We start from the raw sequence: 16,563 nt of genomic DNA on the forward strand, positions 1-16,563 counted from the left end.
ATTATGAATTAGTGATGTAGTGAGGTCAAGTCTCAGACAGAAGTAGTCCTCAAATATGTTTATAGCACAGTGGTTACTTCTCACTCATATTTATTGCCATCACATTATCCCTGATTTACATGTCAAGGCTCCTGAGTACATATAGCAAGTATGTTAGAACTTTTTCTCAAGCTGCACTTCATCCTCATGACAGTACAGTATTATGGCTGAGAGGGGAGGAGTTTTAAAAACAGAAATTGCTAAATGAGATAGTCACCATGGAGAACAAATAGCACAGCTAGGAGAACAACAGGGAAGAAAGCCCTCTTGAGCGTTTGGGTGGAAGATCTTTAGCCTAATTCTTTGTTCAATGACAGTGGATTAAAGAAAATGCAGAATAGAGGATTACTCATTGCCTCCAGCATCTATCTAACTTGCTATTGTTATACTTTTTTAGTGTATTGTTCACTTTATTTTTTACTGTGCTATTTGCTATCACTGTACTGAAAAGTGAAACTTTTTATTGCTCTTTTGTGTATCATAGGAATTTGTTTTGATTTTTAATGCAGTGTTTAGTAGCAGTTTATCTCTGTTTCTGAATCTCAGTGGATTTTCTTCAGATTTAGAAGAACCTTGGTTTTTGTGATAACATTTACTATTTCTTGTGTTTTGTGCCTGTTTGTATTTATGTTAGTCTGTACCTACAGACTTAGTCTATTAGTTATATCCAAGGTACTGTTTGTTGTTTTTCTTCTTTAAAAAAGTGATTTTTTTGATTCCTATACTACAAACAAAATAAGATGCATTTCTGTATATATACCTGTACCAGAAGGACTTCAAAAACTATGTTTGTATTCTTCCTCTTTCAATCTTTTCAATCTTGTCAATCAGTTGCTAATTTCTGAAACTTTTTTCCACTAGGATTTGTGCTCCAAATGTTTGGAATTACTTTGCTTTCAGAATCATGCTTAGTTTTTTGTCATCTGAGGTCACTGTGCTGTTCCACCTGAATATTTATAGCACTTTTAGTGCCTTTTGGAACTCATTTTCTTGCTAAGAAATCTGATGCACAGAATGTTGCAGCACTGAATCTCTGATGTGAATTAATAAAGGTGGCACTCTGAGCTGTCAGTTTTTTTTCTCAAGAAATAAGTTATCAGTTTGATTCAGCCATCTGAAAGGTGGCAAAATCTATTGCAAACATACGAAATTTTGAATCTTTTGCAGTTTTTCTTCAAACTCAGGATGACTTAAAAAATTATAAATCATGAATGCACATGCTGGTTATGAAGAAGCTGATGCTATTCTTGTCTTGCTACTTTTTCCATATGTTGAATTATCAGCATTTTTTTTAAGCCAAAAAGCATGTTAAAGCTTAGTGTGCTTTCATGGTTTTGAATTTAGTATAGGTGAAGCAGCATAGAGAAAATTTTCCTAATAACCATGCATGTCTTCCTAGAAATCAATTGAAAGGGGGAAGAATGAATGCTAACGCTTTATCTGTGCATCCCCTGAGGAATCTTATATTTGGCTGCTTCCTTTTTTGAAAGAAATGTCTGTGTCTCAAAATGGAGCAATATCTGACTTGTCCTCTGGAAATCTGATTCTTTAATGGGAGATGGGTCCAGTGTCTCTGTCTGAGAATAGAGACATGCTCTGATGCTGTCTGGTGGTGTTACAAGCATCCTGTTAAACACAGATACAACCTCTGGCTCTGGAAACTCCTAACCTGCTGTTTCTTTTGTAAACTGGAAGGGTATATATAGGCAGAGATTGTACAAGCTGTGGTTATTGCACTTCTCCAAAAGATATTGGAGACCGGATCTTTTTACCTTCAATGCAGCTATATTTTTCTGATCTTAGCGGATCTTTATTTTTCAGGCAACTGTTGACTTATTTCTTTGAACAAAAGTGCAAATGTGAAAATCAGTATGAGTCCACGTTATAAGATTTAATAATACTGTGCAGATGAACTGAAGCAATTTGTTCTGTCTAGATGATAATTTTCTTTGATTTTTCCCTCCTTTGCTTTGGTAAAACTGTAATTGACTTTTCTACAAGTAACACACTGACCTAAGAGCCATCCAAAGCATGCACCATGATTACGTAGTGTTTTTGTGTTTTATGTTTAGTGTCTGATTTCTTCAAATTGTCAAGATCATTTCATCTCTTAAATAATATATAAATAATCATCAAGGGTAATCTTCAGGTATAGCAATAACTTGTCTCTTCACACTGTGCAGTAACTATAATTTTACATGTGCACTATGTGGCGTATGCTAAAATTTGCATTTGCTCTGAAATATAAAATTCTTAAATTGCTATACAAAGTTGGTATTTTCAGTGAGTTTCAACATAAAACCATATTTAATTGAAAGTCGTGTTGTATACTGTAAAGATCAGCCTTATTTATCTAGAGATTTGTTCAATAAACTGGCACACTGGGTCACAAAATACACAATGCATAAATCCTTCTAACTGCCTAGTTTAAACTACTTCTAACTCCTTTTGACCATATTCTTACTGTTATCTTACCAAAAAGCCAAGATTCTCTGCTTCCTTTTCACCAGAGAGAAGGAAATTCAGTGAAATAGTTCTAGGGTATTAAACCCATCTTACTTGTTGTGAGATTTAATATGAGAATCTTGTTTTCAGACTATTTTTTCTCCTCTATGGTGTATGTGAAATGCTAACCCAACACAAGCTCAGGGTAAAGCATCAAGGTCAGGGGAAATAACTGCAGTGAAGCTTCCTCCAGAGCTGAGCACAGCCTCCGGTGAGACCTCTGCTGGCCATTGATGTGAAGTGCTCTTTTTGCAGCACAGGAACATTATTAATTTCATTAATAAAAGGACATCATTGATAACATCCTTTACTAGGAGATAATTTTTAATGAGTAGATAAGCCTCGATATGGCTTCGGTTTCATAAAACTTGTTTATAGCAAGTGGTTGTTTGTGTCACTGAACTATTTAAAATTGCTTGAAGAGCTTGCATACTCTAGGTAAACTATTGCTGAAAATATCTGCACATCAAATCTGCATTAATATCTACACGGTGTAGTGATTTACTAACTGAACTTTAAATATAATAAGCTTTAACTAACAGTCTTTCCTGTTACTGTGAAAAACTTGCTTTCTGGGGGAGCAGATAATTAGCTTTAGGACTCTATTAATAATGAATTTACTTTTTTAATTACTGCTTTTTGGTTTTGTGGTTTTATTTAAGCATGCTAAGCTAAGCCTCTGTATTTTTTGTTTTTTAGATTTGACACAGTTGAAGGCATGTAAGTGGTCATTTAAATTTTTCCAAAAAACTTAGACAAAAATTATTTAAACACAAAAAGGGTTTTACTGTTTAATGTTTCAAATTTATAACAGTTTTCTGTTATCCAGCTCTTGGCATTGTTTTTTTTTTTCCCTAGCTGTTTTTTGTTGTTGTTGGTTTTCTTATAAAGCACTGCTAATGTAAATTTTAAGAACTTATAAATAATTTCAGGGACAAATATCTCTGTAAAAACCCTTTCTCTTTGGGAACTTTTTGGCTAAGCCTCAAGACAAATACGGTCAAATTTCAACAATGAGTAGAAAAGGCTGTTTCAGTGCATAAATTGTGAAATTTACCCAGTTTCTATCTCAAGCTCCATCATGTTTATATAGATGCTTATGAAAATTCCACTAATTCATTATAGTTATCTGTAAATTTACAAGTTTTCATTGGATTGGGAAATCAATTACTTCAACCTTCTCTGACCATGGGTTTATCTTACTACTGGCTTGCAGAGGTTCCACTTTGCACATATGCAGAATAACTTTTTAACTTTTGCAGATCTTAGGGGGCTGCTTTAACACACATCCTGTTAAATCAGTTAAATGTTTTACGTATTTATTTAGTGTTTTGCTTTCAGCTCTTTTTTGCTTAAGCCCCTTGTATTATTTTATCCTGAAATAAAGGATAATGTGCACTTACCCATGTCACATACTTATGACCCAACAAAACTAGCTGTGACCTCTGTTGTAAAAATCTCAGCTGTAAAAGTTCACTTGTAAGTTTATCAAATGTTCTGTGCAGACTGTTTTTTGCCACTTTCTCAAATTCTCAAATAAGCTTGCCTGACATCTGTGTTAGATGATGAGGCTGTCAACAGAAGGACAGTACTACTTCCCTCCCAAGTCTATGGGAAATGCAGCAATGATCTGTTAGTATTCAGATCCATGTCTCAGTTAATTTTTGAAGAGCAGGCATATTTGAGAACTTTACACCTCTAAAAGGTAACAGTGAAATAATTTTATTAGGACAGATGGTTAGCTTACACAAATACTGCTACTCACCTCCTCTTTCGTTCTCTTCTTACGCGAGATATTTTTTGTGTATTATTATATGTGACCCGTGTTTAACCAAGTTTTTTTCCTTGACAAAAGTTCCTAGCAGTTGGCCTTTTGAATGGCTAGAGTAAGCATTAAACTGAGGATCAGTTTCAGTTCCATATGTAATACAGAATTTTATTCACCAGTCCAAACTTGGCAACTATTAGTTCAGATTCAATCAGATTTTTTGTGGAAATGCCATTTTCTTTCTCCTTACCACTCCTGATCGTAACCTTTAAAGCACATTTTAAAATGCTGGTATTTGAAAAACTGTTCACATGGCCTAAACTTTATGGGACCCTGCTTACTTTCACTGTATGGCTAGTTGTCGAAAGCAAGCAATAAGGATAAACTGAGCCATTAACAGTCAAAACAGATCTTAAAAAACACATTTTAACTATGGCGAATATGTAAGCTCATTCCTTTAAGAATGAGTGGTACATTCTGAATCAAAATAGATGTTGCTAATTTTATTTCAGTCATTGCTGGAAGTTCCTTAATTAGTTTGCCTCCTAGAGTGCTTTTTCTGCATGAATTGAAGCAGAACAGTTTGGGGTTTTTATGTTTGTTTTAAGCACTGAAAGTGAAAATAATATTTCTGCTAGGGCTTAAACTTGCCATCTCTAATTTATAATTTGCTTGCCTGAGCAAATTATGCATACATTACAGCAGATAGCCTCTGTTGTTGATTGTAACTGTTCCCTATACATTGTTTTCTCCATTTTTATCAATAAGACAACTAAAACTGATGTTTTCCAAAGCCATGCATTCTCAAAACTGAAAAAAGAGGCCAGTGATTTGTTTGGGTTGCTTTTGTTGAACGGCATGAAATTCTTATGATAAGGCTGCATATAGCAATCATCCTTAGATCAAAACCATCCTGTTTATTGGGTATTTAATATGAAACTTGCTGTTCAGAGCTTGCACCACATTCATGTGGGTCTCAAGCTTATATAGCTTTAAAAATTCTGTAGGATTCCAAAAAGTAGTAACCATTAAATAAATAAATAAATAAATAAATAAATAAATATAAAGATATTATTTTTTATACATCAATTTAATGAATAATTTTCTGAAGGAAATTCTTCCAGCTATCATTTTGATGAATGTTCAGTTGCCCAAAACTTTTTTGCTACTTTTTTCCAACTTCTTTGGAAGTATGACCACCTCGTTCAACACAGTTGCAATGCTAACTTGATGCTTACAATCACTCTGAACAGTGACAATTTAAAGGAAAAATGGGACTTCTGTCTGAAACTCTGTTAAAAATTTTTATTAATCTGTTCTACATAAAGGTTCTATCTATTGATTTTTATATATATTTGAACTGCAAAGAACAAGATGCCTGAAGATCACTTGGAAGATACTCATTTTTTTTATTACTCGTAACTTTGGTTTATTCCGTACCCATGACCAGGTTCTACCAAAGATAAAAAGTCAAGAGCTTCTTTAACCGTAATGTAACATAAATCAAAAAGGGGGGAGAGGGGGGAGATATACTGTATGAAATTTCCTTTTGGTAGGAAGCTTAACAGTTAATGAAATAATGCAAAATGAATGTAAGCTGTGTTATTTATCATAATGCTTCAGGATTTTTATCTTTTTTTATACAGATACCCAAATATTACAGAAAGAAAAAAAGTTTTTATTAGCTAACTACTTCTTCTGGATTTGTGGCAGGAGCCCGTTGGCACAGATGGAAGAGGAAAGGAGAGAGCATGTAGCCAAAATGAAAAAAATGGAAATGGAGATGGAACAGGTGTTTGAGATGAAAGTCAAAGAAAAAGTTCAGAAACTGAAGGACTCTGAAGCTGAGGTAATGAAAATGTCTTAAATATGCTTGAAAGTGAACAAATACAAAGATGGTTCTTTTCTCCAAGATTTTCCAACATTTTACGTGTAACAAAAACTCAGTTATTTTTCCCAACTTTTTCTCTTTGCTGAAATAGGATAAGCACAAACTTCAAATGCAACTTTAATGTTCATATACATTCTTGTTTTATTTTCACAATCACAGTATTTTGAAATACTCCTTAATTTTCTTACCCTCTCTTTTAAAATATTAAAATACTATTATTATTATTAAAATATTCCCCTCTTTGGAATATTTTATACCTGTTTTCTTACAATTGCTTAAAAAAGTTCTTCAGACTTTCATGTTTTACATAAGCTAATTTAGTAATAATAATTTGCTTTGCATACTGAAAAGGCATTTGAGGAACTTCTGATACAGTGTCTAAGGGATAATCTGAATAAGAGTTACTAGATGAAGAAAGAGGCAGGCATATCTTGTTGGCACTGTTTTTGTATCATTTAAACATACATAAATTTTATTGATACTTAACTAATTTCTGTCTCATCCAGGTGAATGGATTTTATTCACAGTGAAATTGTTTTTATGGGTTTCAAGCAGCCCTTGAAGTGTTTTCTTTTTAAGAGACTAGTATAAAATTACATTAAACTAGAAAATTAATTTTAAGTTTTGGGTAAGCAGCTTCTCTCAAGAAGCTTAATGGAAGAGCTTTAAATAGTCAATGTTCATAAAGATGCAGTGTGGCTCCAAATTTGAGGGAAAGTGAGGAAATTTGGCAGGGTAGTTGAAATGCTTGCCAGTCTAGGCATTGTAAGGAGCCATTGTATACTGAATCAGGTTGATGGCTTGCATTTTTTTCAGTCTATTTTTTTGTTCATTAAAAGAAGTCAATAGGTAAACAAAGGATATAAATACTAAGGTAGACCAGTCAGAAATTTGAGAGTTTTAAAGCTAAGTGTTTTATTTGAATCACAGTGTTTATTTAGGTATTGATGAACTTTTGCTTCCTTAATTTCTGTAAATATTTCAAACCCATTTATAATTCTGGCTTCCACAATGTGCTGTGACAACAACTCTGTAGATAAATTGTTATATGGAAAAACAGGGCAAAAAAACCGTCTTTTTGCATGTACTATCTCTCGACTTTTTTCACTGATAGCATCTTGCTGAATTGAACAAACAATTAGAAACTGATAAGTTTTTTTTCTCCCCTTTCTTCATTCATGACTTCGTAAACTCCATTGTATATCTCTATAAGTAGGCAGTAGACCGTGCTGCGTTTAAAGTATATTAAAAAAAAAAAAAAAAAACGTAAAATCTATGTTAAAGGGTTTGCATAAGAATAAGGACTTGTAAGAGAGAAGAGGGAGTTTTAATGAAGTCATTTAAAAAAACCTGTTGCAGCACGTGAATGGGATTACTTTTCCTCACAGTGTCTCCATTCTTGCATCCAGGGCATTTGATTGCCGGTCCCATCACCAGAAGCTTTCAGGAGAGACTTCTTATGCAATACTGGCAGTGTAGACAATTCACTTCAGTAATACTACTAATAATTCGTTTAATTAGTGAGTAAATTAATCCATTTAATAATGTTTTTCCAAACAGATCCTTAATGTAGTTAACACTATAGGATGAAATCAATGTGTGTTTTTTTCCTCCAAAGTCAAAGCTACTATGTTATGTATTACTGATATTAAAATATTTTGTAATTTGCTTAAGGTTTGCATCAAATACCAACATTTCCTTGAGTTTCCTGTTGCTTGCTGCATGTAACTGGCTACAACTCCTATTTGTGACTCAGGCAGCATTTGGGGAGTTTTCTGTGAGCTTTACAACGTGTTTAAGGGATTTAAAACGCTTTTCTTTGTGTTTAATTATACCCATAACCTTAGAAGTTTTGGTTTAAGAGTTACTTTCTCTGAAGAGAAACTGATACTATCTCACTTTAGTATAGTTGCTGATGTTTGTTGCTGCAATGTTCTGTGTCGTTGCTGAGTCCGTTCATGACTTTTTCTATAGCTGCAGCGACGCCATGAGCAAATGAAAAAGAATTTGGAGGCACAACACAAAGAATTAGAGGAAAAGCGTCGCCAGTTTGAGGATGAGAAAGCAAACTGGGAAGCTCAGCAACGTATTTTGGAACAACAGAATTCCTCCAGGTAAATTGATTCTTAATCTGCAGTTCATAGTAAATGTTCTGTAACTTTCTGTTAAAAGGAAATTTCCATAGTAATAATGGTCAGTGGTGTTTGACCTCTATGGAAATTCATTTAAAATCCAATAAAAAAATGAAACTGCATTTAGTTGCAGATGAACACCTCTCAAAAATACTGGGATTATTATTAGCTTCAAAAGCAAGTTTTAATCTGGAAAAATGCTATATTCATACATAGCCAGATCTATCTAAAAAAAATGTAGTATTTGAAAGGTAGATCGTATCAGACTTCTGAAGGGTGGAGAGTTAAAGCTTCAAGAATTAAACTGATTAAGTCTGCAATCCACAAGATAGGGTAACGTGATAAATGCACTGCTTGACTTCATGCACAAGTACGATGAATATAATACATTTTCATACAGTGTATTGGAACCTGTAAGACTTGAGAAAATGCTTATTTAAAAAAAAAATCATGTAAAAAGTGAATTTAATAACATGTATTCGATGTTTGACTTTTTTTTTTATATCATTGTAGAACCTTGGAAAAGAACAAGAAGAAAGGGAAGATATTTTAAATGCATCATTTTGACCACCAGTTACGTATTAGTTGCCAATATGCCAGCCTGGACATCAGTGTTTGTTGGATCTGTTTGATCAATTTTGCACCAGTTGTATCCATAGTAATGGATTTAACAGCATGACAAATTTTTGTTAATTTTGATGGAGAATGAGATGCCTTGAATTGTCTAGGGTGTTGTGTACTTGGAAAAATAACAGCTCTAAGTACCTTTTTTCCTTTTTTTTTTTAAACAGATGTCATTTTAATGCAAAAGAAAACATTTTACTGTTGTACAATCATGTTCTGGTGGTTTGACGGTTTACAGGATATTCAAAAATGCAAGGACTCAAGACGGTTTTTAGTGAGGACAAATTGCCATAATATGATGCAAACGATGCTTCTTTATTACTATAATACAAGAATTCCATTCAGTGCAGCATATACAATAATGTAATTTAGTCTAACACAGTTGACCCTATTTTTGACACTTCCATTGTTTAAAAGTACACATGGAAAAACTAAAGTCGTAGGCTTAAAGTGCACCTAAGCTTTTTATAACAACCCTTTTATGTTTTGGATTCTTTAAATATATGCTATTCTCATTTACTAACTTCTTTAGCCTGAAGGATCTCATTACTGCTTCATTTTTGTAATAACATTTAATTTAGGTATTTTTCCATATATTGGCCCTCCTAAATAGAATATAGCTTCTTTCATATGGTAGGAACCAGTGAGTAAAACTTTCCTTTAACTCCCTTTTTACATTTTATGGTAAGTAGCAGGAAAACGCATTTATAGGTCATTTCTAGGCAAAATTGTGGAGTTAACTACCAACCTGTTTCTACCTGTGTGCAGTCTTTCTTTATTTTACTAGAAATGGGAATATGGCCTCAAGAAAAAGTCACCATTTCGCATTTAGCTGTATTCATATACTGCATTTCTGTATTTTTTTTGTTTGTATTGTAAAAAGTCACATAATAAACAATGTTGTGATGTAACACGGTGATGTGTCAGAAATCTTAAAGGAGTTGTATAGCCAAGCACTTACTCGGGAAGTGCTCCAGTTTTCTCTTTCCCACAGGCCTTGTCTTTGTCCCAATTGACCTGTCTTTGAATTGCCTGAGGAATTAGCCTAAGGTACAGAAATGCCTGTGAGTTGTTGAATTGTTAGTAAATCTTGTTTGAGTGAGTAGCTGGGGGCCAGCTGTGCTCTGCATTGGCTGAACAAGTATCTAGCTTGTCCAGAAGAGGGCACCAGCTGTCCACACGCTCCTGCTGTGTGTCAGACCTGCTCCAGGCCCAGGAATACTGCCTTTGCATCGTCTTTTATGCCCTATGGAAGCTTTTATGTGCATCTAGCTGCATTTTAACACATGTGCAACCTCTTCAGGAACTTCTGTCATCGGCAAGCATTTGTTTTCTACCCTTTTATTTTGATTTCAAAGTGAATTGAGACAGTTTTAGTAGTAGTAGTAGTCAGGAATTTGGTATATAAAGAACAGAAAGAACAGTTGTAACTTCTTAAACTGTTGCAGACTCCTTATATCTTTTTGTTTGCCTGCAAAACAATGAAGAACAGCTTTTTTTTTTTTTCTTTTTTTTTTTTTTCAGGTGCCACTGTATTACCCCTGCTGCCATGCTTTCTTTTATGTGAATTACACTTATTGGAAATGTCATTTATTCATACAGCTTCCCAATGAAGAGCTTTTCAGTAGTCTGTATAAAGGACTCCTTTTAAGTACACTGCCTCTTTCTTTTCACAGAAGACACTGGTCATCAATAAGTAGACATAGTTTTCCCTTTCAAATAAACAGAATTGCAAAATAATTGCAAAATCTCTTATCTTTTAATATATCACAGCTCCTGTCTGCCCTGCGTGCCCTCTCAGGTTTCAGTGGAATTCATGAAACTGAACAATGTGAAGAACAGGCAAAAGTTACTGCAAGGAAAAGAAGCGCCAGCTCTGAATTGCTTTTAGGATTGGTCAAAGCTCTGGATTTGCTTCCTATGGAAATGGTTGTACTTTAGCATTCCCATTTGTTCAGAAATTAGGATTTAATTTATCAGCAAATAATTTTAATTGTACTTATTCTCTTTCTGTCCCTACCTTAAACCCACCCTCACCCCACCCCCCACATTTGGGGTAATCAGAAATGAGGTTATGCTCTCGTTAGGTCTTTGTATGAGGGCATAAAATATTATATAACATAATAGCTATTGTATTTGAATGAACATTTAGAGCATATGGAAATCAAATGTTCTGAGTTGGTTTTGGAAACGGAACATTGTCCGTTTGTTGTCCCTTCTGAACTTGTTTCTTAAATGCTTGGATTTTTATGGTAAGTTTGGGCTTCACCAGAAAAGTATGAGTTTGCCAAAAGTTAGATTTTTTTCAGAGTTTCCACACTTGTAATAAATAGAAATAAATAAAATTACCTTGAAAGAGTAATTGTGTAGCCAATAAAAATGTTTAAGCTGAAGAAGTACTATGACAGCCCATTTTTTCTCCCACTGAATATATAATAATAAAAACATTTTATTTCTGTAAACTAAAAACTCACTTTACTTAATAGCATCTTAAGCTTACTTATTTGTGTTGCAACTCAAAGTACCTGCAGCAGAGGCTTTGTTGTGGGCTGATGTATAGCAGTTGGTCAGAAACCTATTGCATCCAGGTGACGTTTTCTCTTGCCTCGCTTAGTTTCAGCTTCAGAAGGAGGCTGGGGGTGCACCAGGAGCTGTGAGGGGACGCAGCCAGGGCAGCTGGCACGCACTGCCCGCAGGGATGTCCCACACCATGCAGCAGTGGTGTGCTCAGCAATAAAACGGGGGACTGCCACCACTCAGGGAATGGCAGGGCATCACTCAGTGGGTGGTGAGCAATTGCACTGTGCATCGTTTGCTTTGTATATTCTCTTATTATTATTTTCCCTTCTATTTCTGTCCTACTAAATTGTCTTTATCTCAACCCATGAGTTCTACTTTTCCCCCTGATTCTCTCCCCCATCCCACTGTGGGATGGGGAGGAGGGGAGTGGGCGAATGGCAGCATGGTGCCCAGCTGCCTGCCAGGTTAAACCACAACATGGGATGACGTTGAGGGTTTCACTTTTCACAGCAGCTTTCCCATCTGGTAGTCACTGACCAGCTGGTGCCCTTTCTGGTTCTTCAAAAGGCCGCATACTGTACCTCCTGAGTTCAGGTGACCTTGTGTCACCCGAGTACTCCTTGTGAGCATGCTGCTCAAGCAATACCAAAAACACTCCTCAATTTGACAGCCTAGGGAGAGAGGTGATCTTCATAATATCCAGGAAAAGCATAACAAAGACGTCCTTACTTGTTTGAGAAGAGGGTTGGTTTGGTTTTCTTGATTCAAGAAACGCCTCAGTCTGGCTTTAACACAAACAGCTTAAAACCATGTTTTTAAAGGTTTCAATACAAATAAATCAATATGGGAATCAGGGACTGGGTGGGAGATTAAAATTTTATGCTTTGGAAGTAAGCAAAAGGTGTGGCCAAACCAGGTGTAGCTGTAAGTGTGGAGCCGACCAGTATATTAAGGGTCCATCTTAGCTCACACAGTTTGTCCTTGGGTAGCGAGGGCAGGCTGTGTTATGTGCCCAAGCTAAGGGCTTGCTTTTCCTTGAGGGCTAGCTTTTGTATGCAATTCTCAAGTTTCTTGCCAGCTTAATCTTAATGTGTTCAAGCCTCTCAATACTGTTTACATTCCTCCATTGCCAACATCTCAGTTTCCTGGGCTTGTGCTCTTTAAGGTTCATGAAAGGCAATTACTCCCTTCTCCACAATCCGATCATGCTTCATCCCATATCCTGTCGAGGAACTTGTTCTGCTGGGTGGCTGGTGGGGTTGGTGGCCAGCCAGCGTGCCAGCCTGCTGCTGGAACCAGGACCTGCTGTTGCTCCTCCTGGAATGAGCTGCTCGTGTACCATCAGGAGCTGAGCACTTCTGAAATTCTGCATTGCCTTGTTGCTTTTCCCACCTCAGTCACATGGTTATTTCTCCAAGGGAATACTCAGCTAGTGCTCTTGGATGCTTCCATGGCTTTTATCCAGCCCCAAATGTTCCACTTCAGAAATGTGCGCTGTCTCCTGGTAAAAAAAAAAAACAGGAGAGGTAAGCTTCAGAGGGTGCGAATGGGATTCCTCACCCACCTGGTGATTGTGGAGCAGCGTGTTGTTCCACAATTACATTGTGCTGCTACGGCTTCTCCTAATTTTGACTATGTCCAGCAGTGAGGAAGCACAGCACACACGAGGTCTTTCTTTCCCTTCCTGTGGTCTCCAGGATGTGTAACTCCAGCTGTGAGACCTGGGAGCCCAAACAATTCATCAGGATCCACCTTGGGGACCCTCAGGAGGTAGGAGGGGAGCAGGGTCTGCAGAGCAGGCTGGGCAGCCAGCCAGAGATGCTGCCGAGGCACCCGCAGCTCTGCCCCAGGGAGCAGCTTTGCTTAATGCAAGTGCTAATAATCTGCTCTGTGTGCTGCACTCTTCTAATGAGCTTTTAAAAGCAAATGACTGAGGGAACCAGTTTTCCAAGTGATATAATGAGAAGAAACCGCTGACAGACTTAGGGAAATGAGTAGAAATCTTCATCCATTTGCCTCGTGTTTTGGAGTGCAGCTCAAGTTCTCTCATCTTCCTGTAATGTATCACCTCGGTGCTGGCATCCGGAGAGGTCTCTGAGGCGGCCACAATGCTTGTTTTTTGCAGCTAGAGCAGTTTTCTAATGAACGCGATCATCTTGCAGCTTGCCCTGAGATAGCCTGCGTAAGTCAAGATAAAATTTGTGGTTTTGATTTATTAAGAGAATATTATTCCTCTGCCTTCTCCAATTCCCTCCTTGTCTGCTAGCAATAATCTCATGGAAGCCCAAGGAATGGAAAGAGCAGCTGTTGAGCAATGTCAGAGACAGGTTTTATAGTTCTTAAAGATTATTGATAGCCAAGAGGAACCTGTTTTCTACTGCCAAGAGCTTCTCATGAAGATATTAAAATAGTTTGTTCATTCCCTTTGGAAGCCACTGGATCACTTCTTCCTAAAGTGAAACATCCCCATGTGCTCGTGAGGTGAGCACACACAAACCATGGCAAGTACTTCTCAGGAGAGAAGTGGCACCCAGTAATGTCTCACCCAGTGCCATGGCTTCAGATCTTACACAGCCTGTCCCACGCTAGTCACAATGATGCTGTGTTTTGTGGACTGTGCTTGTCTTGCAAGGGCAGCACCATTTGCAGGGTGGCTGCTGCCTTTTGGAGCGAGGGCTGCCCTGCTCCAGCCCCTCCCTTGCCCATCATTGTACGGGGCTGCAGCTTGCCCCCAGCTTTGCCCTGGTTTCAACCGCAATGTGCCTGTCTGAAGCTGTCGTGATTTCCAGCAGCACAGCAGTAAATGAGGTTCTGAAGTCTCCACTGATCTGAATTTTGCTTATGCTGGAGAAGGTGGTGTTAAAATCTGGAGACAATTTTTTGCCACCATCTTCATTCTGGCCAAAGCAGCCCTGCTCTTTGGGTGTCAGCAAAGGTAAACCAGAGCCACAGCAGGGTGCAGGCGCTGATTTCTCCCTAAGAGAAAGCCTGTGCTTTATGTTGCAAGCCTGAAAACTGCGAACAGCCTTCAGGCTTCCACCTGGCTAGCAAAGACCATTGAGAACTTGGATGAGTCACCTAAGTCATTATTTTCTTTAGTTCTCCATATAGAAAAGAGAACAAATCACAGATACTCTGGTCTCCATGCAAAAGCAAAAATGTCACCTTTCTTGTGGGAGATGAGGGCAGGGGCTTGAGTATTAGTGAAATTGAAGCAGGTTTGGCCACAGTGAACAGCTGAGAGTCCTGTCACCTGCTAGGGCACGAGCCAGTGCAGCTGCTTGCTCATTGCCTTCACTCCCTGCTGCTGCTTTGTGTTTCTGTGTCCTGTGTGGAGCTGAGAGCTCAGCCGCTCCTCATATGTCTTTCCCTCTAGGCCCTTCACCATCTGGACACTTTCCAACAGTTTTACATCCTTTTTGTACTGTGGTGCCCAGAACCGCACACAGTACTCGAGGTGAAGCTGGGCCAGCGCAGAGCAGAGCGGGACAATCACCTTCCTTGACCATGCCATGTGATGCCATGCTTGATGCACCCCAGGATACGGTTAGCCCTCCTGGCTACCAGGGCACACTGCTGGCTCACATTCAGCTTGCTGTCAACCACAGCTCCCAGATCCCTCTCTGCAGGGCTGCTCTCCAGCGTCTCATTCCCCAAATGTGTATAAATATCTGAGGGAGGGTGTCGAGAGGATGGAGCCGGTCTCTTTTCAGTAGTGCCCAGCAACAGGACGAGAGGCAACAGGCACAAACTGAAGCACAGGTGGTTCTGGCTCAGTACGAAGGGGCACATCCTTACTGTGAGGGTGACGGAGCACTGGCACAGGTTGCCCAGAGAGGTTGTGGAGTTTCCTTCTCTGGAGATAATCAAAACCCGCCTGGATGCCATCCTGCACAACGTGCTATAGGTGATCCTGCTCAGCAAGGATGTTGGACTAGATGATCTCCAGAGGTCCCTTCCAACCCTGCCCATTCTGTGATGATTCTACGATGACACCACCACTTCAGGTAACCAAGAGATGCTGTCCGTTTCTGCCATCCTCCTGGGACAGCCAAGAGCTGATGATGTTCCTGATATTCTTTAAACAACTCCTGATTTCTCATGCCCGTTCCCACTTTATTGGGCCAATTTCCTTGTGCCTAGGCTCTTTGTCACCATCCCAGCTGATGTTTCCCAGATTCTTGTGTCCCCCCGATGGTCTCTTCAGGATGTCTCTTGTGCTCAGGTGTCCAGCTGCATGTCAAGGACATCCCTGGCTCCCAGGTGCAGTTCCCAGGTCGAAGGCCGAGCTCCTGACCTGGACCCCAGCCTGGCAGACATTGCTCCTGTTGGTGTGGAGCAGCCATTTCATGTCAGCATCGTCTCATGACAGGTTACTTCTGTAAGTGCTGCCATCAGGGGCACCCCGAGACCCTTGTGATGTCACCCCAGAGTCACTGCCACCCGATGGCCTCACAAAAGGCAGCTGGCCATAAGTCCCCCAAGTGTCCAGCCTGCATTCAGTCCAGCTGGTGACACTTTAGAGATTGAGGTCCCACAGCTGGAACGTGAGAGGATCCATCTTGGCTGCGCAGGGCCCAGCAGGAGGAGCCGGGGGCTGGTGACCATCCAGGCCACCAGTCTGGGCCCTGCATTTAAGAAAAAAAAAAAAATCCTAAAAAGCAACCTAGATGGAAGTAGTTCGGGGGATGGAAAATTATCATGGAATTGGGTAACTGGGTGACAGCAGCAGCCATAAAGGTGAACTTGCCCTATCAGGAAAAAGGCTGACAGAAAAAGTCTCCTGATTCAGCTCCCAGATAACAAGAAAAGAAGCGAGTAGCTGTGTAACTCCATCCTGCTCTGAGACCTTACAGGAAGCAGCCAGAAGCACGTCCAGATTTAATCAGCTGGATTTCCTACACTTTGCATCTCCATCCTTACTGAGCAGGGAGCTCTGCTGGATTTTCTCCCCTGGTCCCCAGATGGATGTTTGGTGGTGTGCCGTGGCTCAGCACACCCAGCTCTGCCCTGCTGTCCCCTCCCCAGCACCATGACTGCATCTGCAGCCGAAGCTCTCCCCGGGGCAGGTGTAATTGATGGCC

General features: G+C 38.9%; 1 protein-coding gene across 2 annotated transcripts in view; it reads left to right on the forward strand.

Moving 5' to 3' along the window:
• Positions 1–9,870, forward strand: part of SEPTIN7 (septin 7) — a 57,866-nt gene extending 47,996 nt beyond the window's left edge. The window contains exons 10-13 of one of the 2 annotated variants that reach the window (XM_084510104.1): positions 3,244–3,264; positions 6,026–6,161; positions 8,178–8,317; positions 8,849–9,870. In XM_084510104.1, coding sequence (XP_084366230.1) covers positions 3,244–3,264; positions 6,026–6,161; positions 8,178–8,317; positions 8,849–8,888 — 337 coding nt within the window. In that variant the 3' untranslated portion in view covers positions 8,889–9,870. The remainder of the gene's footprint in view (positions 1–3,243; positions 3,265–6,025; positions 6,162–8,177; positions 8,318–8,848) is intronic. The other variant, XM_084510105.1, reaches the window with a different exon arrangement.
• The last annotated feature ends 6,693 nt before the right edge of the window (positions 9,871–16,563 follow it).

The sequence above is a fragment of the Aythya ferina genome (assembly GCF_964211825.1).
Source record: "Aythya ferina genome assembly, chromosome: 2".
In the NCBI taxonomy this organism is placed as follows: Eukaryota; Metazoa; Chordata; class Aves; order Anseriformes; family Anatidae; genus Aythya; species Aythya ferina.